The sequence below is a fragment of the Drosophila suzukii genome, chromosome 2L (genome assembly GCF_043229965.1).
Source record: "Drosophila suzukii chromosome 2L, CBGP_Dsuzu_IsoJpt1.0, whole genome shotgun sequence".
Classification (NCBI taxonomy): domain Eukaryota; kingdom Metazoa; phylum Arthropoda; class Insecta; order Diptera; family Drosophilidae; genus Drosophila; species Drosophila suzukii.
This window is the reverse complement of record NC_092080.1, coordinates 5,319,871-5,346,924: the sequence shown is the minus strand read 5'-3', so window position 1 is coordinate 5,346,924 and position 27,054 is coordinate 5,319,871. Positions and strand designations below refer to the sequence as shown.

The window sequence follows — 27,054 nt, the reverse complement described above, 5'->3', positions numbered from 1 at the left end:
TTATCAAAAACCAATCCGTGAAATCTACCCAATCCGAAGAAAATATTTTAAGCTTCCAAAATGGTAGACCACAACTTCATCTTAGCCCCCCGAACAATTTTAACCCCACACAGCCAATTGACCCAAAAACTGTGTGACAAGTGCCGACTTAGGACAAATCAAAGTCAGCTCAGCTCGTCTCATCTCATGGAGCATTTCAAATTGCAATTAGCCACAACAAGTCAGAGCGATTAAGCCATGATTTTGATGGCTTAAAGGGGAGAAAGAGACAGAGATTAAGGAACAGAGAGAATTGGAGACAATGGGGGAAACTATATCCAAATGGAGGTAATAAACGTGCGATTACTAAACTCCCTGCAAATGTCGACGTCGAGAACTTGTCGCATTGACAAACTCAGCCAGAGTCAAGCACGCACATAAACTGAGAAAAAATATTAAAAAATTGGGAAACAACATGAAAATAATAACATTTAAAATTACTAAATTGATAACCAAAAAAGCGTACTTTTCTTTAATAGGAAATCAAACTTTTTTGAATAACCGGTCATAAATGGTTTTTCTCAATATCTATAATTAATTATGAAATATAATTAAAAGTTAAAATAATAATTTCCTCCAATTAAAATAAATTATTATTATGGATAACCACTCATGTGATTTAAAATAGAATAGAATTAGCCACTAAAAAGTATGCAATGTTTTATTTGTTCCGGATTGGGGCTAACATTTTTTCACAGTATACTTTTTGACACCTTTGCAAGCCAATTTAAACTAAACGCACCTTCTGAAGTGTTTTTACCGGGTGTACAGAGAGATATAAGGAGTAAAAGACAGTGGAAACTGTGACAGTAAGGGAGATAGAACATTAAACAATTTGTTTCACATTTGTGGAACCTTTCCCTCGCCATTTTCCCTTTTTCCCTTGGCCAAACTTGGAAAACTTTTGCCAGACTTCGTCTTCTTTTGTATGTGTGTTTGTGTGTGGAGTATCTGTGTTTTAATATCTGTGTGAGCGGTGTAGCCAAATGCATGTAAGGGTATGTGTTACTTGTATAACATTACAAAACGGTACACATGTGCAATCTGTCTACGGTTAAATTTGTTACGTTGCACGGCATACGAACATAAAAAGTGCATTTCCAACTTGGCACCATTCGACACTAAAGATTGCATGGAGAAAATAGTCGCTCCGCTTTTTCCTTTCCCCCAACACCCTTTTCACCCAACTAGTCCTCTGGCTTTCCCCACACCCTTTAACCTTTCCTCGTTTCGTATGCAAATTGTCGTTTAAGCTAAAACACGTGACCCTTGTGCGACAATCGCTTCATAGAATATTTAAGAACAGGGATTTCATTTACAGCCAGCAAGCTGAAAATTAGATTTTTGCAGGTGGGGCTTAAGCATGCAAATAATATTTAATAATGGAACTATGAAAATAAGCATTTAAATTGTATTTATATTTGAATATAAAATTTTTACAGAGATTTTTGAAGAAATACGTAACTTCAAGTTTTAAAAAACCTAATTTAAGGCCTACAATTTAATCCAAAATGCAAAAGAAAATATGTTTCTCTTGTTTAGACACAACAGTATTTAAAAAGTTAACAAGAATTATCTTTAATAATTTATAGAAATGCAATTTCAAAAAGATTTAGGACATTTTTTAATTAAGATTGATGGTCTATGCAGTTTCAAGAAACAATTATCAAATCTTTTCGTACCTCGAACTGCAGCCACAATTAAATTTACAACCCAGTGGCAGCTGTGATAGTTGCATCTTTAAATTGAATATAAATTCTGGAAAATTGCACAACGGAAACAGCGGTAAACGAGCCAAGGAATGAATCCGAAAGTTAAAGTTACATATGCATTCCCTCGACACTGTTTCTGTCTCTTTCCCTGTCCCTATTGCCCTCTCTTTCCAATCCCGCAAGTTGTCGTCGTGTCAAACTGCCAACAGCTAAAAGACTTTGGCTAACTGGGGGAAAAAAAATCACGAAAAAAACAAGAGGAAAAAAAGTTTCGAGATTCAAAAACGAATTTTAAATACCCAGTAGAGTTTTTGAAATTTAATTTAAGGCAACTTTAACTCAAAAAAAAAGAACAAAATGAAAAAAAACTTTAAAAAAACAATTACCTTATACCATTTTAAATTGAGGATTTTCCTTTAAAAATATTATGTACATTTACAAAAAATAAACATAATGATTGAAAATTATTTTAGAAAGTGTTAAAAGTTACTTTATATGAAATTGAAAATTTTTTTTACTATTAGTTTATTATCTATTTCGAAATAATTTAATATAAATAACAACTGAAGATTCAGTAGTAAGAATTTTATATTTTATTTATAGTTTAAAAGGGTGTCAACATCTTTGGGAGATGAGTTTTCCACTGCTGCCGTATTGAAAATCCAACAAAAGCTGGGAACTACAAAAAAATATGTGAAAAAATGGGGGAAAAAAGGAGAAAACTACTGCAACTGTCAAATGCATTATCATGGCATCTTTTAGCCAAAAGTTCAGAAGGTAAAAACCAAGAGGAAATGCAGTCAAGTGCTTAGGAATGAAGTACCACTTTGATCTAAGAGAACTTATTTAAGATTAAAGGTGTGTCACACACCAAACCACTTACTAGATGTAAGTCACTTGATAAAAAGCCCTTGTAAAATTGAATACGAATTTAAATTCGCTGTCTGGCATTAAAATTCAATATTATTAAGAGAATTACTGATGTGCATGTAAGAGCTACAATAACAAAACCACTCAATTGAATTACCATAATAATGGTCTCTGTTTTACTTTCACGCCTTTTAATTGTTTCAAAATTATTTCAATCACACAGGGCTTTCAACGCAAACAGGATTAATAGGTATAATTAAATTAGTTATTCATTTCCAATTGATTACACAATATTGTTTTCTTCTCAAAATAATTTACTTTGTTGTTAGCTTAACGGGAATTGAATGTAGCAAATTAAAGCCGGATAAAGCCATAGGAAAATAAATCGAAATTATATTAACTTGTTTATGACCACATCTATTATTTAAAACCAAATAAGCCAAAGGAGTAGTTTAGCCTTTAGCCTTTGTAATAGTTTAACTTCCGGCTGCTTAAGCTCAAACAAATTAAATCAATCCCCATCACGCATACGCCATGTAGACCATAAATTCCTATCTCTATCTTATATGAATATATATATATAGATAGATTTATCTGTAGAGATATGTGCAGCATCAAGTTGTAAAACACGTCGTGGACAAAGTAAAGCATAGTTAGTAGTCTGCTGCATTTTTTCCTGGGGTTTTGTTTGGGGGTTAAGCTTACACGGTTGTGGCGTTTAACAAAGTTGAAGGCAACCGCAGGTTTTCCAACATTCTAACATATGTGTGTGCGAAAAAAGGGGGTTCGGGGTTGGGGATTCCACTACAAACTGCACTTTTCCTTGGCAGCTTCAGAAACTTTTTGGCCATGACTAAGAAACTTTTGGGTGCCACCCCAAAAACCCCAGCAGCCGAATTTTCAATTGTTGCACTTGCCAGTGCCTTGGAGTCTTCCTATATCTCTGGTTTTTCTTTTTTTTTTTTGCCCCTCAGGGCTTACAATTAAATCTGCGGCCAGACTGTGCGGCAATTATAAGAGCACATAATTTTCTTTCAAGTGATTTTGGCCCTCCAATTTTTTTTTCATTGTTGTCCCCTTTCTTCATTATTATCCGGAAAAGCTTTTAAAGGGTGAGATAAATTTCACGCTTAAATCTCCAACATTTTGTGCCACATCCTGGGCCACAAATTCAAACAAAGCACAGAGAAGTTTGCTTGTTTGTCGTGTTTGGTTTTTGGTCTACAACTCTCCAATTTGTGAAACAATCCAACCGTAAATGTCGGCCTCGCTCTCTGACAACTGCAGACCTTAAAGCGCTTTAATTAAGTTCGACTTGAGCCGGATTGTTTCAGGAAGTTCCTGGCCACAAGAACCCCTTACCCCGGAAAGCCGATTGAAAGTTGCGAAAATTGGTGTCAACACTTGGCCAACATGACTGGCAAGCCGGCAACAACTATCCCAATTCGATTCTCTGATTTTACTCCTCCTAAAAGTTTTTAGTACGAGTATTTCATTAAGAACTTTTACGACTGTTTGCATTTAACGTGTTTGTCAGTTGCACAAAGTCGTCTTGATTGCAAACAGCTTTAAGATATTAAATATTTTCCTTGTCTTAAAATAAGCTGTCATTTCTTTGTTAGCATGGGTTTATTACCATAACCAATTACCTTTATTAAATTTTTAATAAATTTAAGTAAGATGCCTTATATCAAGATAACATTTCTTTGTTACCTTGGATTTATTATCATTAGTTTAACTTTTAATAATACATTTTTACTGCATAGATCTTAAGTTTAATTTCTTAAAAAATCAGTAATCCTGGGAATTTTTAGAGACAATTATTAAAAAATCCCAAATATATAAGCTTTAGTGTCACGGAATTATGGGCAATAATGACTAGTCGCATTTATTTGTAAACACTACTTATGAAGTTGACTGTTTTTTTTTAATCCGAGAATGCTACAAAGACCCCTTACGAGTGTTTGGGGAATCAAGTGCTTGATATACAATAAATAATATATTGAGTTCTCAGAAATCGTCTATCTTGAAACTGATATGCAAGCTTTAAGAGTGAAAGATGAAATTGTCGAAGAGAATACTTTATAGCGAATTCTGCCTACCAAGCATCAAATATTGCTTATCAGCAATACTGAAATTCATAGAAAGCGGGAATTAATCATCTGAGAATATTCGTCATATATGCAAACAAATATCAACACATCAGTTGAGCTTATTAAAAATACCCTCTCAAAGTCTGATTAAATCAGTTCCATCTTAAACACGATCGAGTGAGCATTTACTACCTAAAGAAAATGCAGAAGTTGGCAATTGTTTTGGTTTTTGCCATTATTTCTGCAAGTTTCTATGGCTCTGTATTGGGTTCCCTAAAAATCGATTGTGATGATGCCTGCGAGGAGACACTGCGACCTATGATTGATCTCATTCGAACCCAGCAGGATCGATTGAAGGCCTGCGAAAGGAGCGATACGAATGCGGAACAAACAAGGATTGATGGCCAGCTGGAAGATCTGCACAAAAAGCTCGAGAAATTCACATCTGTTTACGAGACAATCGGATCGCGATTCTTCTACATCGAGAAGAGAAATAAACTGAATTGGTTTGGAGCAGCCAACTTTTGTCGCCAAAAGGGCGGTTACCTCGTCAATATCCGAGATGCCGAGGAACTATCCCAAATCTCGACCAGGCTCGATGAGGACTCTGAGTTCTGGCTGGATATCAACGATTTGTCCAACCCTGGAGAGTACATTTCTTCGACCACCGGCGTAGATGCCACCTTTTTCGACTGGCACGCCGACGAACCCCAATCAGTTGATAAGACTCAGCGCTGCGTTTCACTTCGCAACGGGAAAATGAAAGTTAACTCATGTGGCTACAAAAATTATTTCATATGTCAGGCAGATGGGGAAAATTAATGAAATATAAAGAAAGAACTATCTTAATCCTCAAAAAAAAAACCAAATAAATATGAATAAAAATATAACAGTTATTGCTTTTAAAAAATATCTCATCTTTAACATTTATTTTTATAAAATATTAATAATATATAAGTCCAAAATAAGTGTTATTTAAAGTCTTTTATTTACTACACTGAAAATAACTGATATTAAATATCTTTTAAAAAAAAATATGAGAATGAGTCCAAGACTGTTATTATGTTAAAAAATACCATTTTTCGATATTAGGAAATGTTACCTTCTAAAAAAAAATATGTTACCTTTTAAAAAAACAGTAATATTTTTGGTTCCCTTTTCCTATCTGATAGTTATGTTTTGATAATTCATTTTGAAAAAAAAGTTCAAATTAATTTTGTCCTGAAGTTTAATGATTCTCTGCTTCACAAAATTAATTATATATATATTACATAAAATATAATATTTTGTATAAAAACTTTAAAAGACCTAGGGTAGTTTTCTTGTCGCATGTCAAAGCAAAGGAAGATTTTAAACTTAGAAAATGTATGAAAATGTAACAGCCTGGAAACATATTTTCTAAAAAATAAGGATAATACAAATAGATGATCCAATTCTTTATAAATATACAAATTATTTATTTTATTACAAAATGTACATTTTTAATTGGCTTGGCAAATGAAAAAGCATTTAGTGTCGCAGTGGCTGTCGTAGTACCACCCGTTGTACAGGAAAATACAGTGTTGGTAATTGTCATAGTTATCGGGTTCGCCGTAGCCCCAGTTCAGAAAACCCGCCGGCTGGCCGGTGCTCGTGTGGACAAACTGACCCTCGGTGGCCAGATCAGTGGTATCCAGCCAGTAGACTTCGCGGTGCTGAAAATGTTCCTCGAGGGCATGCTGCTCATTGGCGCTCTCGATTCTCACCAAATTCGCACCCATCTGACGACACATACTTGCAGCTCCAAACCAATCCTGCTTGTTGTTTTTCTGTTTCTCAATATAATAGTATTTCGAACCGATCTTCTGAAAGTTTGCTGGGATGGTTACATTCGACTTGGTCTTTGGTTCCGGAAAACTTTCAGTTTTTACTAGTTTGGCCTGCAGATCCCCCAGCTGGGACTCAATCGTTTTTTGTCCTTTGTGAGCGTTATTTAATTGGGCCCTTTCGCAAGTATCCCACTCTATTTGATGGGCAGCCACGTGATTTAGCATGGCTTGTAGAGCCGTAAAACAACATCCATCTAATTGGGTGGGCGCCTGCCTCAAGGAACCTGCTAAATTTGGACCCTCAGTGGTCACTGGCGATGATACACAGGTGTCAAGCACTAACGCGAAACACAAAATTGCCGCTAGCAAAAGCATTTTTAATCGTGTTGGGAATGCAACTGATTTGTTTCGACTTTGTCGTATTGTTTTTAAATGCTCATACAATGTGTTAGTATTGGTCAGTAAAATTGTAGATAAGCTGACTTTTCTAAGATTGATTTCGTATTGCAAAATTCTTGATAAGCTTGCGCTTGATTCCCTTAAAATCGTTATACATATATTTTATTGGGAATCTTCCACAATTAAGAGAGCTACTGAGAATTACGCTATTTTTGCAAAAGCTTTTCTTCCAGAATTCATCAAACAATGATGAGTCAAGTTATATTGCAATATTACAGTGTTCTATAATTATAGAAGTAATATTATTCGGTATGAACAATAAAATAATGTTTTTGTGAGTATGCTATTAAAACTAAATTAACAGTTTCTTCTATATTAATATTTTAATAAGCCAATAATAATTTTAATAATTTTGTTTATGGAGTATACACACTCTCAAGACCTTTAACTTTTTATGTTTATATTCTATCCTCATAAACGTAAAAGAGCAAAACAAACTTTTACGAGCTTGGGTACTTTTAATTCCGGGTATTTTCTAATGACTATATAATATTTTGGATCGTCTTGAATATGCCATCTTTATTATCATTTCCTATTTTGGGAATTTCACTGATTCGTTTCGATCTTATAGCTAGTTCTTGAAAAGTTCCTTAAATTTATCAATGCTCTTTTCTAAGAATCAATATACCTAATTTTAAAGTTATTTTTATAAAATTAAAAAATTCTACTGAGACCTTTCGAAACCCCAGGAATGTTTCCATTTCCAGATAGATATAAGTACATAGAGATGCATAACGTAGACACTGCATGACTAATGCGAATAATACATACATAAGTGCTGCTAATGCACAAGAACATGCAGTTCGGCTTGAAAATGGGAGCGGGCAGAATTTTTGGAATCTGGAATTGCGGAGACTATGGGAATAAAACTGGGGTGGGGGCCCAGGGGGGAACCGAGCATTGTCGCAATATGACGCATACGCGTATATTTTATGGCCAACAGATATGGTAAAAAGCGGGGGGCGGGGCAGATAACTATGACTTCATTATGAGCTCATGCCCGTAAAGTGCAATCCAAACCAACCCAACCCAAACCGAACCGAACTGAACCCAAAAACCAACCCAGCGGAGGCCCGACAACTGCCAGCATAAGCCAAACATTAATAATAAACAACTTACAAGCCATAAACCAATGGGATGCCGACTACCAACTACCAACAGCGGCAACGAGCCTCAAATAAATTACACCATGAAAAATAAACAAATTCAACGGAGAGGCAGTGCAACAAAAAAAAGAAATCACCCAGAGGAAATGGCATTAAAAGCGTGTTGGAAGGGGTTAAAAACGCATTTCCAGTTTAAAAAAAAAAAAAAAACGAATAGTGAGTGCTAAAATTATGACAACAGGCGGCTGATCCTGCACTGGCTATAGCCAAAAAAAAAGAAAAAAAAACGAAGAGTGAGCAAAATGGAAAAAGAAATCCGCTCAACTGGCAGCCAAAAGGCAATGGAGATGGTACAAATTGACACTGGACATGGGGACATCGAAATGGACATGGGTGCGGACGAGGTTGAGTTTCAGTTTGAGTTTGAGGATGTGCATCGCCCTGGGATGTGGACACTGGCGACAGTCGACTGACGGAGAAGAACGGAGGACGGTCGGCAAGAATGATGCATGCCACATGCTACGCACTTTACACTCACCAAAGAGCCAACAAGCCAAGAGATTTTCAGATTCCAGGAAACCAATTCCCGCAGGATTCGAGCTAGACTTCCAAAAACGCTTAAGTCACAGCGAATTTGAAATAGCTTATAGTGGTGTCTAAAAGTATGCAACCATAAATTTGTAATCTGCATGTCCTGTTCTTTCTTATACTGCATACTTTTAGACACCTTTTGAAAAAATTCAAATTCTACTGATTTTTGTATTACTAAAAATAGGGTAAAAAGATAATATTTTAAAACAAAATAAGTTTAAAATAAGTAAATAAAAATATGAGCTAAAATGTAACATTTCCCAAAACTTAAAAACTTTTTAATGATCTATAAAAAAATTTTCCCAGACAGTTTTAAAAACCTTCTGATATGAGATTCAGAATATTTAAAATATTTATTTTAAGGCAAATAACTCTTCTTAAAAATAAAATCTCATAAATTTCTAGCATTTGAATAAATTAACTGTCCAGAAAAAACTCAGTCAAATAAAGACAGTATTTCAAAAAAATTATTTTACAACTGAAATACTTTATTATTCTTCTAACTATAAAAATAAATTCCTAAATGTACAACCATTTAAAAAAATGACTTTTCCAGAACGTCCTCGCAAAGAAATCACCCAAATAGCGACAATAGGCAAATGAAACCCATCACAAAAAAAGGGAACAAACACAGAGAGAGAGGGAGAGCGAAAAAGATTGTGAAGCGAGACAGATAGCTAAACGGAGATAAAAAATGTTTTTGGCAAAAAGCCTGGCTTGCTAAAAAAAAAAAAAGGAATAGTTAAAAACTGAAAAATTCGTATGTGTAAGTGAAAATTTGCGAAAAAGCGGCACAGCAACAAAGGGAAATGGACACCATTGTCTCTGTGCGTGCGAAAGAGCAGACCCGGGAAATGGCAGACAGAGATGCAAGATTGCATGGAGAACAAGGCAACAAAGTTGCATGGGGCCAAACATAACGAAAAAATCGAGGAGTCCATAAGACCACAGCGTGTGGCGGACCATTGGAACGAAAAAAAAAAAGATATATCTACATACAAAATGAGCAAAGGGCCAAGGGGAGGACCACTTCCCCGGCAAACTTGGCAGTGGAACAAAAACAAAAACAACAGAAAAAAAAAAACGAGGAAAAATCCGGGGACTCTGGTGACACAGTGTCATCTGCATACACACAGCTGGATATGGTCAAGTTGGCGCACAAAATTGCCTGGGAGTGTCGCCAACTGTGATGACTTCAATATGCACTATCCCTATCCTCCGATCCGCAGGACCCCCAGTAGATAGGTACACGATGGTCCAGGTCTCATGGCAACGGCAAATGCAAATTGAAACACAGCTGAAAATGGCAAAAATGAATCGGATTAGATGTCGCCGGTTAAAGTCAACAGAAGACGCAGTCATCACTGGAGGCCAATTGCCAGGTGTCGAACCCAAAGGACGCCGTTGATAGTCGTCAATGAAAGGGGACAAATAGAGCCGGATTTCAGTTTTTCAGGATTGTGAACTGATATGGGTAGGGTGGAGAAAATGTTTGAATTAGAGTTGCCGAGAAGCGAGAATTAGATTTGCAAATATGTACAGTGTTCACTCTACATAACAAACTAAAATGTATAGATATTATAGATACGATAATATAAGAAAATATTGCGAAAAAAAAGTAACACAACGTACCTCTTATTATTTTAAAGCCACTAAAACATTTCGCTTGCACAGTTACATTTGCTTAAAAATCGATAGCCCTTTCGATACCATCGATAACTGTGGAATTCAGCAGATATCGATTATATCGATTATACTACATAATAAATAAAAGATATTGTAATATCCGAGACATTTTAATTGTTCACGATAAACATTGTTTTTAGTTTAATTTTATTGTATTAAAGATGTAAATAGATTAATTTTTAAAGTACTGGGAGTCAATTATAATCACATGTGCGTTATTGTTATTAGCTTTTCGTCGATAATTTGTCGATTTTATCGATACAACCCACTGGCCACCATCGCCAGCCCAAACTATCGATTTATTCCCAACCCCATTAGACAGATCTCCTCCACTTTATGAATTTTAAAACGCTTCTGCTTTGTGGCTAAAACAATTACCTCTTAATTTGCATTCACCTTTGGCTCTTTCTGCTTAATCCTCTGTTGTCGATGGCCCAACAACACAGTCCAACCTGCCTATGTCAACTGATGCCTGGGCCAGAACTACTTATTGCATGGCCAAACAAACAGATTATTTGGCAAATAAGCCGGGCAAACAAGTCAGGAACTTGCCCAATGACTTCGCTACCTCAGATGGGGCCAGTCGAAAAGCAAACAATCCGAACACAAAGGGAGCGCCCCAACGGTTTTGAAATTAATTTTAACCCTGACCAGGGCAGCATACATACTAAAGGGCCAACTTGGCTAGCTGGCTCAGTTAGCTTTGCTTAACTGATTAGGTCCCTGGTCGGTTGCAGACGGCCCAAAAGGAGCCGGCGGGGGGTATGGGGTCCGGAAATAGGGTCTCGGGTTGCCCGTGTAACTCTCATCCTACATGTGGCCGCCATGAATCAAAGCGGAAAGTAATGGCCAAAATTACAGGGAAGACACTTTAGATCGTCCAGACTCTATATATGGTCAGTGCACAGAGAGAAATGTTCAAGTGTAAGGGGTTTGCAAATGAATTGAATTGTTTAAATCCTTTAAATTTATTTTAAACTCACTTCTATTGTTCATAAAATTTTAAGAAAATATTCAAACCTAAGAAGTTTTATAAAAACAAGAAAAACATTTAATTTTTTTTATCCCATGAAAAAGATTCTATAATTACCTTATATGATCCAATAAATTTTAAGAAAATATTCTAAGCTTACAGAATAAAAAATATATTGTTTTTTGCATCCTATATAAAAGGATCATAAAAGAAAACATTTACAATTAAAATAAAAATATTTTTTACTTCCATTAAAAAAGAATAGTAAATGAGCTTCTATAGTTCACAAAATTTTAAGAATGTGTTTAAACACCTAAAGCTTAAAAACAAAAAAAAATTGCTTACATCCTATAAAAATGGAAAATAAATTAACTTCTAGGGCGCTTAAAATTTATAAAACCTATTCATGTAAAAAACGTTTCAAAACGTATAGGATTGTAAAGTTGTATATTGTTCTAAATATTAGAACAGACCTTAACATATTCGTTTAGGTACATGTTGCACTATGATTTAAATATTTATTAATTATACACTTTTTCATATATTTTTGGGCCTAGCACTTTTATTTCCAAGATTAAGACTACTTTTCCTTAGAAAGGCTTAAATGTTATTAAAAAGGGATTTTTTATGTATTTGGGGGACCCTTTTTTTAACAGTGCATGGGCCATTCTTTGGTCAAACTATATGGACCCAAATAGCCCCAGGCATCATGGACAGGAATAAAAACTGTACAACAAATGTCATAAAACGGCCACTCACCTCGATAAACTTTGCTACGCTTGCCAGCGGCCACGATTTGTTGCTGTTGCTGCTGTTGCTGTTGCTGTTGCTGCTGTTGCTGTTGCTGTTGCTGTTGCTGCTGAACAGTGGCTGCGTCCAGTTGCAGTAGCAATCTAGGCGCTGCTGCTGCTGCTACTGCTGCCTGTGCTATGTTTCCATTAACATTTGTCACAGCCGTTGGCGTTAAATGTGGCTGAAGCTGCCCATGTTGCTGATGGTGATGATGAAGCTGCTGCTGTTGCTGCTGTTGCTGCTGTTGCTGTTGCTGCTGTGCGTGATGTGGATGGGTATGGGTATGGGGATGGCCATGCGAATGGGTATGTGCATGTGGATGGGGATGGGTGTGGATATGGGGATGATGGGCAATGGCGCCATTTGGGGCTGTCACCGCCGGCGGTCCATGTGCCGGGCAATAGCTGCGATATTCGCCATTGATGTCGATGTAAATTGGCGCCTCCACAAGTGGCCAAGCGGCGCCAGTCAAAGATGTTGCTGCGGCACCACCCGCTGATGTTGCTGCGGGAGTTGCTGCTGTCACAGTGGCTCCTGCTGCTGCTGCTGCTGCAGCAACTGCTGCTGTTGCTGCTGCTGCTGCTGTCACTCCATTTGGTTGCAAGGTGATCAACTGCACGGGCAGCAGTTGGGCGCCATGAATATGCGGCAGGCCGCCATGGTGAGCACAGTGTTGCTGATGTTGCTGTTGCTGTTGCTGCTTGGGTGACAACTGTTGCTGTTGTGGGTGTTGCTGCTGCTGTTGTTGCTGCTGCTGCTGCTGTTGAATTTGCTGCTGATAATAGACCGTTGTTTGCTCGTAGGCGGTATAGCCCAAAGCCGTGGTTGTTGTTGTCGTAACCGACGACATGTTGCCGCTGGGCAGCGACGATTGTTGCTGCTGCTTGGCCTTCAAGGCGGCGGGCTGAAAGGGTGGCGCCAATGGGGTAAGATTCGATTTGTAAGCCTTTATCAAAGCACTGCTTGTAGATGTTGCTGCTGTGATGTTGCTGGGGTTGCTGTTACTACTGTTGTTGCTAGTTGCAGATGCACTGGTAGATGCCTTTTGATTTGCCTGCTGTCCGTTTTGAACTTTCCGGCCGGCCTTTGATCTTTCATTGACAGGGCCACGACCATTTGTGGATATTTCGCTGCTTCGATTGTTATTATTGTTGTCCACCACCGACAATATGGCCGGTGGTTCACGAGTGTGACCTGACCTTTCGATTACCTGATAGCTTTCACCGATGAAAGTCACCAAATCCTGGCAGGCCTGCTGCAATTCGGCCGATGTTGCTGCTGTACCAGCTGCAGCCCCATCGTTCTCGTCCTCATCGTCGCTTTCGATAACATGTTCGATAATGCGCAAGTTGTCGTAGTCTATGATGCGGGCATAGCCCATGCCAAAAGCCAAGCCCGTCAGTCTGGCCACATCGTCGATCTCCTCTTCCTCATCGGACTCAGCTGGTAGCTCCTCTTCAATTGGAGCTTCCTCAAAGACATCATCATCATCATCATCAGCTTCTTTTGATTCCCCACCATTTATCGTGGCTTTCCCATCGCTATCATTATTGTTATCGATTCGTATACCATTTGTCTCCACCTGCATTTCCTCATCCTCTTTGACAGCTCCTTCCGTTTCCAAATCCTCTTCAATAATTTGACTCAATCTGGGTTTCAGGGGCTTTAGCTCCGATTCTTCATCATCATCGTAGTTATCGGTTTGGGTACTATTATCGATAAATATCGTGTCGTTTGACCCATAGAAGTCGCACTCATCGCAAACCAACTCCAATTTGCTTTCATTAATCTCCAGGACAGCAGCTGCCATTTTGTTAGGTATTTTTAATTGAAGTGAAACTTTTGATGATTGGTAATTACTGGATATTAGTAATTACATGGTTATTAATCAGAGATTGCAAATTGAGATTCTGTTGTGAAAACAGATGCAACTTATTGGAATTGCCTCGGCACATTGTCGCCGAAAGTGTCATGCTGCTGCTAATCAAACAAAGTCACTGAAGCTGAGCTTCAATGAGCATAAGGGCCAAGTTTTTGGCTTTAATTATTTACACCTTTTGGATTGGCAATGCCTGAAACGAAACGGAAAACAGAAAGAAAATTGTTTAAGTCGAGGAGTTTTTCACTTTCAATCAACTTTGCCCTCTCAAGTTCCAGGCAAAAGTTTGACTTGTGTTGTTTTTTCCCCTCTGCTCCCGAAGATTGTTTATTGAAAGCCATAAAATATTTATTTTAATTAAAAGCAAATCATAAATGCAAGTAGAAAAGGAGAGCGATGACTGAAAATGTTTGCTCAACTTGAGGAAAGAGTTCGAGTTCCTTTCACTTATTTAAAAAAGCACAGTTTCATTGGTAAAATGTATTCAAGTCAAAAAGCAAAGTTACTTAGTTCAATTTAAAAACTAAATTTCATTGGCTATGATTAAACTAAAATTAAGTTGACCAATTATAAATAAATCTAGATGAGTGGCATGCAAAGTGAAATATATACCAGTTAATAAATATTTAATGCCGGTGAATAATTTGATTTAATCTTAAGCCCCCTATTTAAATGCATTTTACCTTAAATTTATTGTGCCACAGCGACAATCAAATGAAACCAAACACACAAAATAAAGTGCAAAAAATAACATCAAATGCCATGGCAGGCAAAATCAGCTAAATCTGCACAAATGCAAATGAAAATCTATTCAACTTTTGCCACATGCCAGTACGCACAAACACACACACACACAGAGATTGGTTAATATGCAAAATGTAGGTATGTGTAAATTGCGTTTTGGTCAACAATTTCAATATTTTATGCGGCCAACCTGGCGTATGAGCAATGTGTCCTGCCGGCAGACACCAGAAAATGCTGTGCGAGTTCTTGCGGCCAGCCGAATCGATGAATAATACATATAATATACCGGAAGTTATTTTCTATTCAATTTACACTACTTAAATATGTCGGAATATTTCGAGAGACTACAAACTAAGCTTGGGCATCAAAGGTTCAATGGCAAAATGATGAAAATTCTGATTGGATTTCAATGCAAATATTTTCTGCTTGTAGGAAAATGCATTATTTTCTTTTAATATATTATGTAAGCTAGATACCATTTAAGTCGTTTGATTTGATTCTAAACATGGCTCAATTTAATATTTAATACTATTTTTTACAATGTCTATTAAATACAAAGTCTTTTATATTTGACATATCAACACTTTAAATTAACCTGATTTTTAGGGTACCAAATTTTTACAATGTCTATTAAATATTAAATAAATTTTATTTTATATAAGAATCACCCAAAATGTAGTAAAATATGTTTTAAAGAATTTTTATCCTGACTTCAAGGGTACCAACATTTTAGTTGCACCTTTATTTCTATCACCTGTTTAATAATAATCTAATTTAATATACTATTTATTGCTAACTGTAAGGAGGTCAATAAAATGCAAATAAAATAATTGTTCTTCATAAATTTCTAATCAGCCTAATACAATTTTCCCATTTAATGACAAATACATGGGCACCATTATAAATATTTAATATGATTAAACAGTGCTCATTAAAACAAATTAAATAAGGTTACGCTAATTGGTTAAAGTGGCTAAAATTGCAGTGCAGAAATTTAAAACACGAGTGCAAACAATAAAAATATGTGTAATTACCTAGAACTAAATTTACGCTCGCTTAAAAGCCAGCCGCAAAACAAATATCATAAACCAAAATGAAAACAATTGGAAAAACTTATCTAAAATGTGTTTGATAATATTTCAGTGCATTTCATTTGCCACGGATGGATGGGAAAATAGGGGAAACTGTTTACAAAATAGCCGCAAAATATTTGTGAGCTCATTTCCATTTCCGAACACGCGCGATTTCATAATTGAAATGCAGAAACATTTTCAAATAAAACAAATATTTGCATTGTCCAATAATTACACAATCAGAAAAAGGGTAACAAATCAAAAAAAAAGGGGGAATTCATAATTAAAGTTAAGCAATTCAACCAAACTATGCGTGACCATAAAATAAGTTGAGGAAATAACTTAATAAGCACCTCTTGCCACAGTCATAAATATAAGTCAAAGTCATTCGACTGGGCGTTACTAGGTGGGCGTGGCATTATCAATAAAGCCAAGTTGCGGGGGTAAAAAAAATTGCAAAACGAGACGCTCTCCACAAACTTGGAAAAATGCAATTAAGTTGGCAACGCCAAAGGAATGATGTGGAAAGGGTTTTGTGGCTCGGGGCCCTCAGATACTTTTAGTATCTGTGTGGCGGTGGCCGTGTCCTTGTGTGCCGGCACTTCTGTGTGTGGGTAAGCCAACAAATTTAATTAGCGCCGCAAGATGGTAACAAAAAATAAATAAAGCAACAGCATAAGTAAAGATATTGCTGCCCTTAAGTCCCGCCAAGCCAAATCAACAAGGAGTTGTGAAGGTACGATAAGTACGTATTTCAAAACACTATGCATAATTAAATGGATTCCTGTTCAGGGCAGCTGCAAAAATTATACGATCTTAAAATAACTTGTTTAAAATAAAAATTTGCCTTAAAAGCTAACGCTATACAATCATTTTCCTAAATTTAACTATTAGTTTGGTTTGAAAGTCAATTTGGAAACGTTGTAAGTCCAATAAAAATGAAAGTGAAAATTAAAAAATTTAACCTTTTTATTTAAAAATAATAATCACCATCAGTTAGAAATATTAATACCTATTTATTGCAATATAATTTATTTTAGCTTTTTGCTATGTTGGTAGAACTTTATAGTTAACATTTTTATGCAATGAAAAATTAACATTTTATTTTGGGTGATCACTTTTGCTGATATTTTTACTGAGAACTATGTTGCTGATAGTAAATATATTCAAATGTGATTTAAAGAAAACAGTTTTTCAGAGAAGCGCTTCGAATTCAGCGCATTTCACCTCCACTGACCTTTTAAAAAATATATTTTGTTGTGATATTTCAAACGAATCAGAATTAAATATGTTTACATAGAAATTTAAAAAAAAATTAAAAATATTAATAGTTTAAACATATATAAGTAGGTAAAAGGTCTGTACAATCTTTCATGCTAAAAATATTTATATGTTGATAAGAAAACAAAGTGCTTCACATATTTGTGGTTCTCGTAATCCTCTGAACACTTTTCAGACTAAATTAAAATTTGTTTAATTTTTTATTTTCTTACAACGCATTTACAAAAATGCCTGCTACAATTTAAACTCAGGATTGCAGATTTGCACTCAGATTAGCACTCAAGCCGGCCATATCCTCTCTGAAAAGAGTAACTTCCCAAAAGTACTCTCGGCTTTCCTAGGAATCCCTCTCTTTTCCCTCTCTCTGAGTACTTTTTTACTACCCACTCTCACGACGCATGAGTGAGCGATTGGCCGCAGGACCTATCGAGAAACCGAAACCAATTTCGAGCTTTTAGCGCTACAAACGCAACAAGTTAGACTTGAATTTTATGACCAGAGGGAAAAACAACATCAAAAAAATAAAATGACAATAGGGAACAAAATAAGGCTGTAAAATACCCTATACTTCAGTTTTATTTTGAAAGTTAAAAATGCTAGACCATAAGTTGCAATGGATTATATCTCAAATATTTTCATTATGTGCGATATAATAATAATATGAATTTAATATTTTAAGTATCCATATCTTATTCCTACCAACTTTACCCCATAATCAATATACCCCTGAGGTACTGCTGCAAAACCAACAGTAAACCCAAATAGTAATAACTAGAAAACCATTTACGTCTACCATTTCCATTTCATAGTTACATGCCTTTTGGATGGGGATTCGGAAATGAGAGATGTTTGAATTTTGCGCTTAGCTGACCCTTTTCATGTTTGGCTTACTCTGCTTGCCTGCCACCTCTTGATCTTTGGCATTTCGGTCCCACGCGGCGTATGATTAATATTTGTATTAATTTGTTTTATTGCTCATACGCCGCGTGGTCCGGGCATATCTTAGATGCGTCCCAAATGATAAATTCGCTGCACGCTCATCACGCCCCATTCATATGACATGACGTTTGACTAATGATAGACCACCGCCTCCATAACCAGTTTTCCAGTTTGTTGTTCCCATTCTTGAAAACTTTAACGGCTTACCTTCAAGCTAAGCTGGAAAAAGAAAAATAAAAAAATCTAACAAAAAGGGAACTAGAGTATAAGAATGGAGCAGAAAAGTAGGCAAGACATAATAACATAGATAAAATGTTGACAACTTGCTAACAAATGAAATGCAAACATGTTGCAGCAGGTCCTTGAGAAGGAGAAGGATGCTGATGGAGGAGCCGCACAAAAGGGAAATTTATATGTAGCCCCACGAACGGTATACTAAGACCCTCGACTGATAAACCCGTAATGGAGGCACTTTATAAGCCGAAGAGGAAATGCTCTCATGGGATCAGAGGGATATGATGTTGTTCTCATAAGTTCCAAGGAGTCGTATTGTTAGCCATGTGTTTTGTTGAAAGCAAATTAACTAAAGCTATGATCAGATCAAATAATATCATATTATCAAATATAAAAAATACATGTTCTGTACGTGTAAGTTTCTGGAGGTCCTATATAATTTTATTCAAATAATAAATATAGTAATACAAAAGAAGAATTAATATAATTCTTAAGATTCAAGGACCTGTTAGCCTTTGTATTATAACAACAAGAAATATTCATATAACGATGAGCAAAGAGTTAATATGTTTTGTAGAGCTTTTTTAACAATAAAATGTAAAATAAATACACACAAAAAACTAAAAGTCTTTGTGTCTCACAACACACCCATTATTTAAAGTTCTTCCTGAAAGGCAAATATCTTTTTTTGGCTAGAGTACACATATCAAAAGGGAACTCCAACCAAATCAGCGAGCCCTGCTTAGCCCACATTTTCCTGGCTGTGTGGGCGACACAAAAGCGAAATCCTGATAAAAAGTTTTAACTTGGAAACTTAACGAACACCAAAATACACTTACAAAAAACCCTCTTAGAATAATCTAATTCGAAAAATAATATATTTAGTAATGGAGAAATATAACATATTTAAATAATTGCTTAATCAAAGATGTTTATTTATTAAAGTATAAAATATTACTTTTTAAATATATTTTTTATAAATTATAAGCCCTTATATTGTAGTAAATATTTAATATTTATTCCGTTCGGGAACTGTTAATAATCTTCTATGAAATATTTTAAATTATAGTTATCTACATATAATCTTTCAGCAAATGTTTCAATACATTATTATATTATATTTCTCGCCTAAATGCCTATAAAGCCATTATAAAACCGTAATCGAAATACCCCCGAGGAGGGAAGAAAACCTCTGTAGAAAGCGGCTCGCAGACAGGCAAACTGTGAAAGGAGCTTAAGGATTTAAGAAAGGCAGGCAGAACGGAAAAGCCGGGTGAAAATGGGGAAAAACCATGGCGGGCCAAATGCGGTGTGAGTAATTAAGACGCAAGTGCGTAAAAGTTGCCCGCATCAAAATGACGCAAATGCTCGTCGTCAGACGAGAAGATGTGCCGCTGGAAAATGGGGGAAAGCCCCCGAAAGAAAGCAGAAGAAATGGCTTCAATTAATTGACTTAGAAGAGAGAGAAAATTTTGTGAAAAAACATTTCGGTGTAGCATACTTTCGGGCATCACTGTGCTGGGCCTCAGCTAATGCTGGTTAAGCAAGAAAAGAGGCTTAAGTCCCAATCAAAATGTCTTAAATAGCGTGTCTTTTGTTGATATTTAGACAGCTCCGTTCGGGCCAGGCTTTAATTCTTGCGAATCTGTGAATCAACAAAATGCAAATCACATTTCGCAACAACAGCTGGCCCGTCTGTTTTTGCAAATGGGCAAGCAAAGTCAATTAAAATTGACAATCTATGGGTATAAAATTTCCAATTGGCCAAGGAGGCACGTCCCAGACATAAAACAAAATTACAAAAGCCCACAAAACAAGGCTGGCACACACACACACACATGCACACCACACATGGTCAATAAACAAAGTGCAATTAGTTGATATACGAGATATCAAAAGGGTGTATATGGCATGCATGCCTAGGTGGAGCAGGTCAAAGTTTATTGCCTTTGGTCTGCCGGTAGCTGCAAACTGCAACTCATATTTTACCAAGGCCAAAAATGTCTCGCTGGCTGCACATAAAGCATTTTACTTGGAAAAACCCAAACTGACACTGATGCTGACACTTCCACACAACTCATCTGTCTCCCCAGTCGCCCTGCCCCACCGTGGTGCATATAATTTGTCACTTGCATGGTCTTTATACACCGAAAAACATGGCCAGCAGACAGTCAGCCAGATAGCCCTGAACACGAAAAGAAACTGCAGTTGGTATAGGGAACAGTTTTCCTATAAACCCTAATATTCTTAACTTTAAGAAATTATGAACTATCTCCTTTTAAGTGTAGTTATATTTTCAAATATAAATTGTTAGCTTAAACCACTTACTTTTCTAAACTTTGAAAAAATATTTAATATCTATTTTTAAATATAATTATATTTTTAAATGGAAATTGTTGGCTAAAAATATACTTTAAATGTAATAACAAGTAAATTCTATAAACGAACTTTAAAACTGCTTATAACATTTTACATAGTTTACAATAAATAATTAATAGTGATTACATCTTATAATGTTGTTCACTGAGAACCAATTTTATAACACTATCTTTTTTTTAAAAGATTCGTGGAGATAGCATGGGCTGCATTTAAATTGCAATGGAAAACTCATAAATTATTCAACGATTTCTATTGAATACATTTTATTGTACTTATAGAAGCTGGCTTTCCATTTTAACTTGATGGATTCATATATATATATATTTACTTTCTAAATTTAATTCCTGGCTGACTTTGTGTAAACGTTGTTTTTCTAAAAGTTGTAAAAGTTTTAAGTACGAAAACTTTTTAAAATGAATAGTACTTTCAGATCTTGTAAGCATATAAGCTTATTTAATGTTAATCCTTCGTATAATCCCTGATTTTCTATGGTGTATGGGCACAATGGAGGAAAGTGAGGGAAAGGGTTGCCGGACAGGTCATCCTTTCGAATAAAACACAGCAAGTATAACTGTCAGGCTGCAGAAGCTGTCGTTTATCACGCATGTACGTATACTTCTCGCATGTACACACACCTTTCGAGCTCACTGTGTGCATGTAGGTTGACTGTGCATAAATGTCAAAGATGCAGTGATATTTTACCCGTTTGATAAAGAGGATTCACGTTCAATCGAGCATATTTAATTAACCAATTAAGCTCAAACCAATTCGATGATTGCAGAGTAAATACTTATATAAAAATGAATATACCATCTAATTTAATATATTTCAGGGTATAATTAAAGATGGTAATTTTACTGTCCCTTGGATTTTTTTTTTATAATTTCATCTAAAATAAAAATGGAAATATTATTACTTGTATTTTATACAAACTGTACTTATTCCAGTAAAGTTTCTAATACAGTTTACCTAACTTTAACCCCTTTAAATGTACATTTCTTACATAAATGTAACCATCCTTTTTAAAGTCGTAAATATACCTGAATTTCCTGTCAAATAGATGCCATGCTGACATCGCCATTGTTCACAATTCAACTTTCCTCACTTGCCATAAATAATAAGGGGAAAACGTGTCATTCTAAACATGCCTTATGCTTTCGCCTCCCGACTCCATGATAAAAAAAACCCATTCATGTTTTGTTTCTGTGCACACTGACAAGTGTTAAAATAACATTTGTACTGCATTTTAAATGGCATTTTCAGACAAGAATTTCCGTGCGAGAGTGTCTTTCTTTTTTATTTTGGGCAAATTCATCTTTTATTTCTACTGTGCAGAAGCGTTGAAACCAAATAATCAACAAACGAATTTCCTGGTAGTCCGGCCTTTGATTGTTTTGGGTTGAAGTCGAAATGCTACATTTAGCCGAGGAAAACATCAAACATTTAAAAATAAATGTTCGCTTTGGGCGGAGAGCTGTTTGTCGTCCCTGATTTTTGAACGCTTCTATTTTTAGGTGCCTATCCGAAACGGAAATCAAATAGAATTTAACCCACCTACAAAAGCCAGTTTTGCATGCACACAGACACATACATTATACACATGTATTTTGTATCTCTTACACAAACAAAAATGGGAAAACTAGGTCCTAGGGCAAAAATCATAGCCTACTTTAAAGCGCTGACCTCGAGCTTTAAGTAAAATGGCTTTTGATAGATTCCTAAAAAGTAACTATAAAATGGCAGGATTGATTTATTTATTTATTTTTACATCACCGGTTTTTATAATTTTATTTTTCTGAATTTTGCTTAAGTTTTTTATATGGCTTTAACTTCTTTTATTTTAGTTTAATGTAGAGTAGGAGTTTTTACATATTTTCCGACTTTCCACATTTTATCTATAGGCACGGAAAAAATGATACAATTTTTAATTTTCCGTTTACATTTGTCACTTGTTTTTTAATGTTTTTCCTTAAATTTAATATGTTTAATATAATAATAACATTAATATTTTCATAGTAATCAAAATTATTTAGGCAGTTTTTTTTACTCTTACACACACGTATTAATTAATATGTTTTTAGGGCTTAAAAATAGTATTTTTTTATTTTAAAGGTATTTGGGGATATTGTTGAATTTTTCTGTTACATTTTTCTCAGTAATTTTTTTGTGGGCGCCCAAACGAACGCTTCAATGACTGCCATATGGCCACTTTTTGATTAAATTACCATCGGCTGTCAATAACAGAGATAAACAAAGGCGTTGCATTTTCCCAACTGTCCTTTGCATCCTTTGCATCCAACTGCCATCATATCGTTGAGCTTCAAATTAAATAATATTATTTTTACTTTATTAAAAGCTTTTTCGTTTGACTTTTCCATCAGTTTATCTAAAGTTGACGACGATGATGCATCAGCATTGACATCTTGGCTCGTCAGTTGACTTTGACAGCTGTTAAAGCTTTAATTGCCACTATAAACATGATTGATACCGAAAACTTTCTCCTTGTTTATTTTGTGTACAAACATCTTTCTTTGTTTTTCTTCTATATTTTTTCCTCTTTTTTTTTTTGGCTTGCTGTTTTTTGTGCAGGACCGAGTTTAATTAAACCTCCATATGGTATATTTTCTGGGGGCGATTACCAAAGAGTTTTGCGAGTGGGCGGTCAGGGATTCTATATTTAGACCACGCTGATTAGGAACAGCGAAAAGCGTCAGCACAAAGGCGTCCCTGATGTAAATATCAGAAGCCAATATTGGACAAAGTTTGCTGAATTCTTTTGCCACTTCTGTTGTTGTGGGTCGTGGATTATTGATAGATATGGCTAACTCCCCTTATATATTGGCCAGCCTCGCAAAGGGTGATAGATAGATAAACGCTTGACGTCGGCCAATCGACGTAAATCTTGTTACCAACTGGATGACGAATTAAGCTGGGCCAAGGTTTCCCATTACATCTGATATTTAAGAAACAAAAGGCTCTTTTTTCAGTCAATCAAGTGTTGTGTTCATGTATTTTCGTTGATAAAGATATTAAAATAAAGAAAACTCTAGTTTATTATTAGTCTATTAAATGAAAAGTATATTTTAGTTAGATTTTCCTTTGAAAAAATGTATATTCTTGTAAACATTACTATTTCATTTCCCAACATAGCAAGCGTTGACTTTCCTTGTCACTAAAATCCAACACCTAACAGTCCAGTTTCATTTTGTGTTTTGCCCGTAGCTCTCACTTATACGTAGCTCCCAGTTCTTAGAAACGAATTTAGTGATAGCACACATTAACACAATAGAAGTATCACCAACAAATCGAAAATATGCCCAACTTTAATGGAGCCATTATAGTGCACACTCTTCAGTTGCTGAACTCGCCGGCTACACTGCGAGAAATCGTGGTGACCATAGCTAAGAACACAGATTTGCCGCAGGATGAGCTGAAAGCGCCGGTGAAAAAAACCCTTGAAATGGGCCATCGTTTGGGATTCCTGCAGAAACTCGACGGTGAGATGTGGTAATACAATGTTTTTCATATATCTTATAGGTTTTGCTTTCGAAAGGTCGCTACTTTCTGGTGAAAATGACCTTCGACGCTCTTATTAAAGAGATGCATGCTCTGGACAAGGAAGAGATCTTAGAAAAGCCCAAGATAGCCAGAAACAAAAAGAAGTTAGTGCAGAAGAGTCCCTTACTTACGGGTATGGAGAAAAAAGCCAGCAAGAAGACGGTCAAGAACCCAGATCCAGTGGTTAATGTAACTCAAAAAGCTGGAGTGCAGGACATTGCCAGTTCATCCAATATCGTAAAGCAAACACCACCTATGCTGACAAAGCCAAAGCGTTTCAAGTAGCCAACATCACAGAACAGTATAACTCCCCAGACAAACAGCGTAGTAACCCCAGATAGTATAAATATCTTTGTCCAGAGGATCTTCTCCTTTGGGCTTCAGGATGTGAAAAAAATTATCCGTTCTGTTATATAAAGATTTGGCCGTAATACCCAAAAGTATAAAATTAATTATATTAAACAACAGACTTTTCTTCAGATAGATATCATAATATTACATACTTCTTAAAGTAAGCCATATGGGTTTGTTTGAAAATAAACGTTTCTTCAAAAACCCAAAATTTATATTCAAAATTATTTTTAATAATTCCCCCTGGGAACCAATTGATTAAATTACCCAGTTGCAATGTTTGTGTCTCGTAATTCCCTTGGCCAATGAGAGGATGCCTTTGAGAAATGAATGCTCATTTACGCAAGTTGACAAATGTCTCAATTAGCGTAGGACAATACTCAAATGCAAGGGAGGTGAGGAGCATCTATATATTCGGGAAACTTGGGTGGCAATGAGACGCCCTACGATGTCGCGACGCATCCTATTCAATTTGAAAACCAAATGAAGCGTCCCCTCCGCCAAGTGGCAATTTGCTCTGTGCATCGAGTTGACCATATGGTAGGACGCCCCACGCAATCACCACCCTACAAGTCCTCGCATTTTGCCAACCTACATTGCTACAAAACCCCCCCCTGAACTTTCCAAATTAAAAAACAGAGCTTTAATACACTTAACAAATTATCCCATTTTGTATTACATAAAACCTAACTCTTTTAAGATATTTTTTTTTTAAAGTATAGTAAAGTACCTATAGGTACAATTTTTTTTTTACATTTTAATTTTATTTCGATTTCTATATACGAGTACCTAATTTTTTTTTTTAGATATTAATATAATTTAGATAAAAAATTTGTATAACTTATCTTGTAAATCACACTAAACTATTTTTTTTTAAATATTAATTTTGAAAACTCCTAAATTGTATTCCAAGTGTAACAGTTTTTAGGTTTTAGGTATAGTTTTCTCTCTCTGCTTTTCTTTGACCTTTGCGATGACGTCGGACCGGCGTCGGTTACCTCAAAGAGAGAGAGCAATGTAAACAGAGAAAGAGAAAGGCGTAGAAAGGCTGACAAAGAGAGAGAGGGAGTAGAAGAAATTGAGCGAGCGGGACCGTGAAAAGCCTGGTGAATTTCGGCAGCATGGTGAGAAACGAACGAATTCTACACGAAGAGTGCAACAAATGTTTGGAAGACAACTTCGGGCCAACAAGGTAAATGTTAAGGCACCCACGATGGTTGAGTGGGTGAGCTCTCGCCAGTGGGTGGTTTTAGCGGGTGGTTTTAGTGGGCGGCTGGGTGGGCTTAGTGGGTGGCGGCTTTTCGGCCCCGTAAAGCGTGGGCAGCGACAAAAGCGAGTGAAGTTATGTCTTGCCCTTTTTTTCGGCATACTGGCATACATAGCACAGCGAATTATTTGTGTGTACCGATGTGCGGATGTACAAAATGTGTGCCTCGATAGAAGGTTTTTTATTAGGGTGCATCGAAAGAAGCTCAGTTTAAACTATGGTTCCAAAAAAAAATTATAAACTTAATGAAATTTGAAAAAATACGTTCCTTATTGCAGTTTATAACTAATATAGAAATACTTATTTGCAATATATTTTTATTTCCTTTTAAAAGTTTGTCCAACGTTTTGAATACTATTTTTAATTTGTATGTTATAAATAAAAAAAGATTATAATTCCATTAGTTTAATTATTTATAAATAAACTGAGCTCAGCGTAAGTAATATTATTTATTTTTGCTCTACTTGTTGGTTTTTTTTTTATCAACGGTAACATTTTTTTATTTCAAACATTTTGACCCACCCTCGTGCTGCTATATCCCTTATGGGAGACTTTGTTCGAGATGAGCGCGTGGCCAGACAACGAAATGTCAAAGCAGCCTGCTTATTTTTTGGCCATATTTCGCTGTATCCCTAAATGTGTGTGCGATTTTTGGTTTAGCTTTTTGGCATATGGTCGCCATCCTGAGGAACTGGAAAACCGGTAGGTGAGGTGGCCTTCCCATGTTGTTTTTCGGTGGAAAAGCTGTTTCGCTTATTTCCCTCTTTTTTTAACTCGAGGTTTTCTAGTTAAATATTTTGCAACACCGCATCGCATTTCCATGATTAGCAGATAAACATATGTTAAGTTGCCAACTTAAGGGAGGTGGGGGTGCAGAAGTTTGGAGAGTCTCTGGGAAGCGGGTTTTGTACAGATGTATATGGGACACTGCGACTTTGATTGAGCTTTCAAGAGGACTAGGCCGTACACAGTTTGTTTGTTTAGGATGCAACAGCTGTTGGGCTAAATTGCAAAAATGTTGGAAAAAAATCCCTCAGAAAAATTGGAGCATTTTTAAAAAATTATGCTTTTAATGTTTGCACTTTAAAAAGCTAAATATATTTAGAACCTGTATTAAAAGAGTCCGGAAAATATTTTACATTTTTAAAAAATTATGCTTTTTTCTTTAAAAAAAGGTTTTTAAAATGTGTTTTTTCTTTCGCTTTTATAGCAATAAAAAA

At 35.9% G+C, this 27,054-nt stretch overlaps 4 protein-coding genes across 4 annotated transcripts in view; 2 read left to right on the top strand and 2 right to left on the bottom strand.

Moving 5' to 3' along the window:
* mtgo (miles to go) overlaps nt 1–27,054 on the bottom strand; it is a 144,638-nt gene that overhangs the window by 114,977 nt on the left and 2,607 nt on the right. Inside the window, exon 2 of the mRNA XM_017082093.4 lies at nt 12,097–14,201. Within this exon, the coding sequence (XP_016937582.2) occupies nt 12,097–13,939 (1,843 nt within the window). The 5' untranslated portion in view covers nt 13,940–14,201. The remainder of the gene's footprint in view (nt 1–12,096; nt 14,202–27,054) is intronic.
* LOC136117810 (C-type lectin 37Db-like) lies at nt 4,865–5,604 on the top strand. The gene has a single exon (XM_065868789.2). It carries the CDS (start codon nt 4,916–4,918, stop codon nt 5,534–5,536), a length of 621 nt encoding a protein of 206 aa, XP_065724861.2. The 5' UTR covers nt 4,865–4,915; the 3' UTR covers nt 5,537–5,604.
* Nucleotides 6,148–6,936, bottom strand: LOC108015638 (C-type lectin 37Db-like). The gene has a single exon (XM_017082134.4). It carries the CDS (start codon nt 6,895–6,897, stop codon nt 6,196–6,198), a length of 702 nt encoding a protein of 233 aa, XP_016937623.2. The 5' UTR covers nt 6,898–6,936; the 3' UTR covers nt 6,148–6,195.
* LOC108015658 (uncharacterized) lies at nt 23,841–24,782 on the top strand. The gene is made up of 2 exons (XM_017082157.4): nt 23,841–24,155; nt 24,212–24,782. The coding sequence occupies exons 1-2, from the start codon at nt 23,972–23,974 to the stop codon at nt 24,499–24,501; spliced, it is 474 nt and encodes a 157-aa protein (XP_016937646.2). The 5' UTR covers nt 23,841–23,971; the 3' UTR covers nt 24,502–24,782.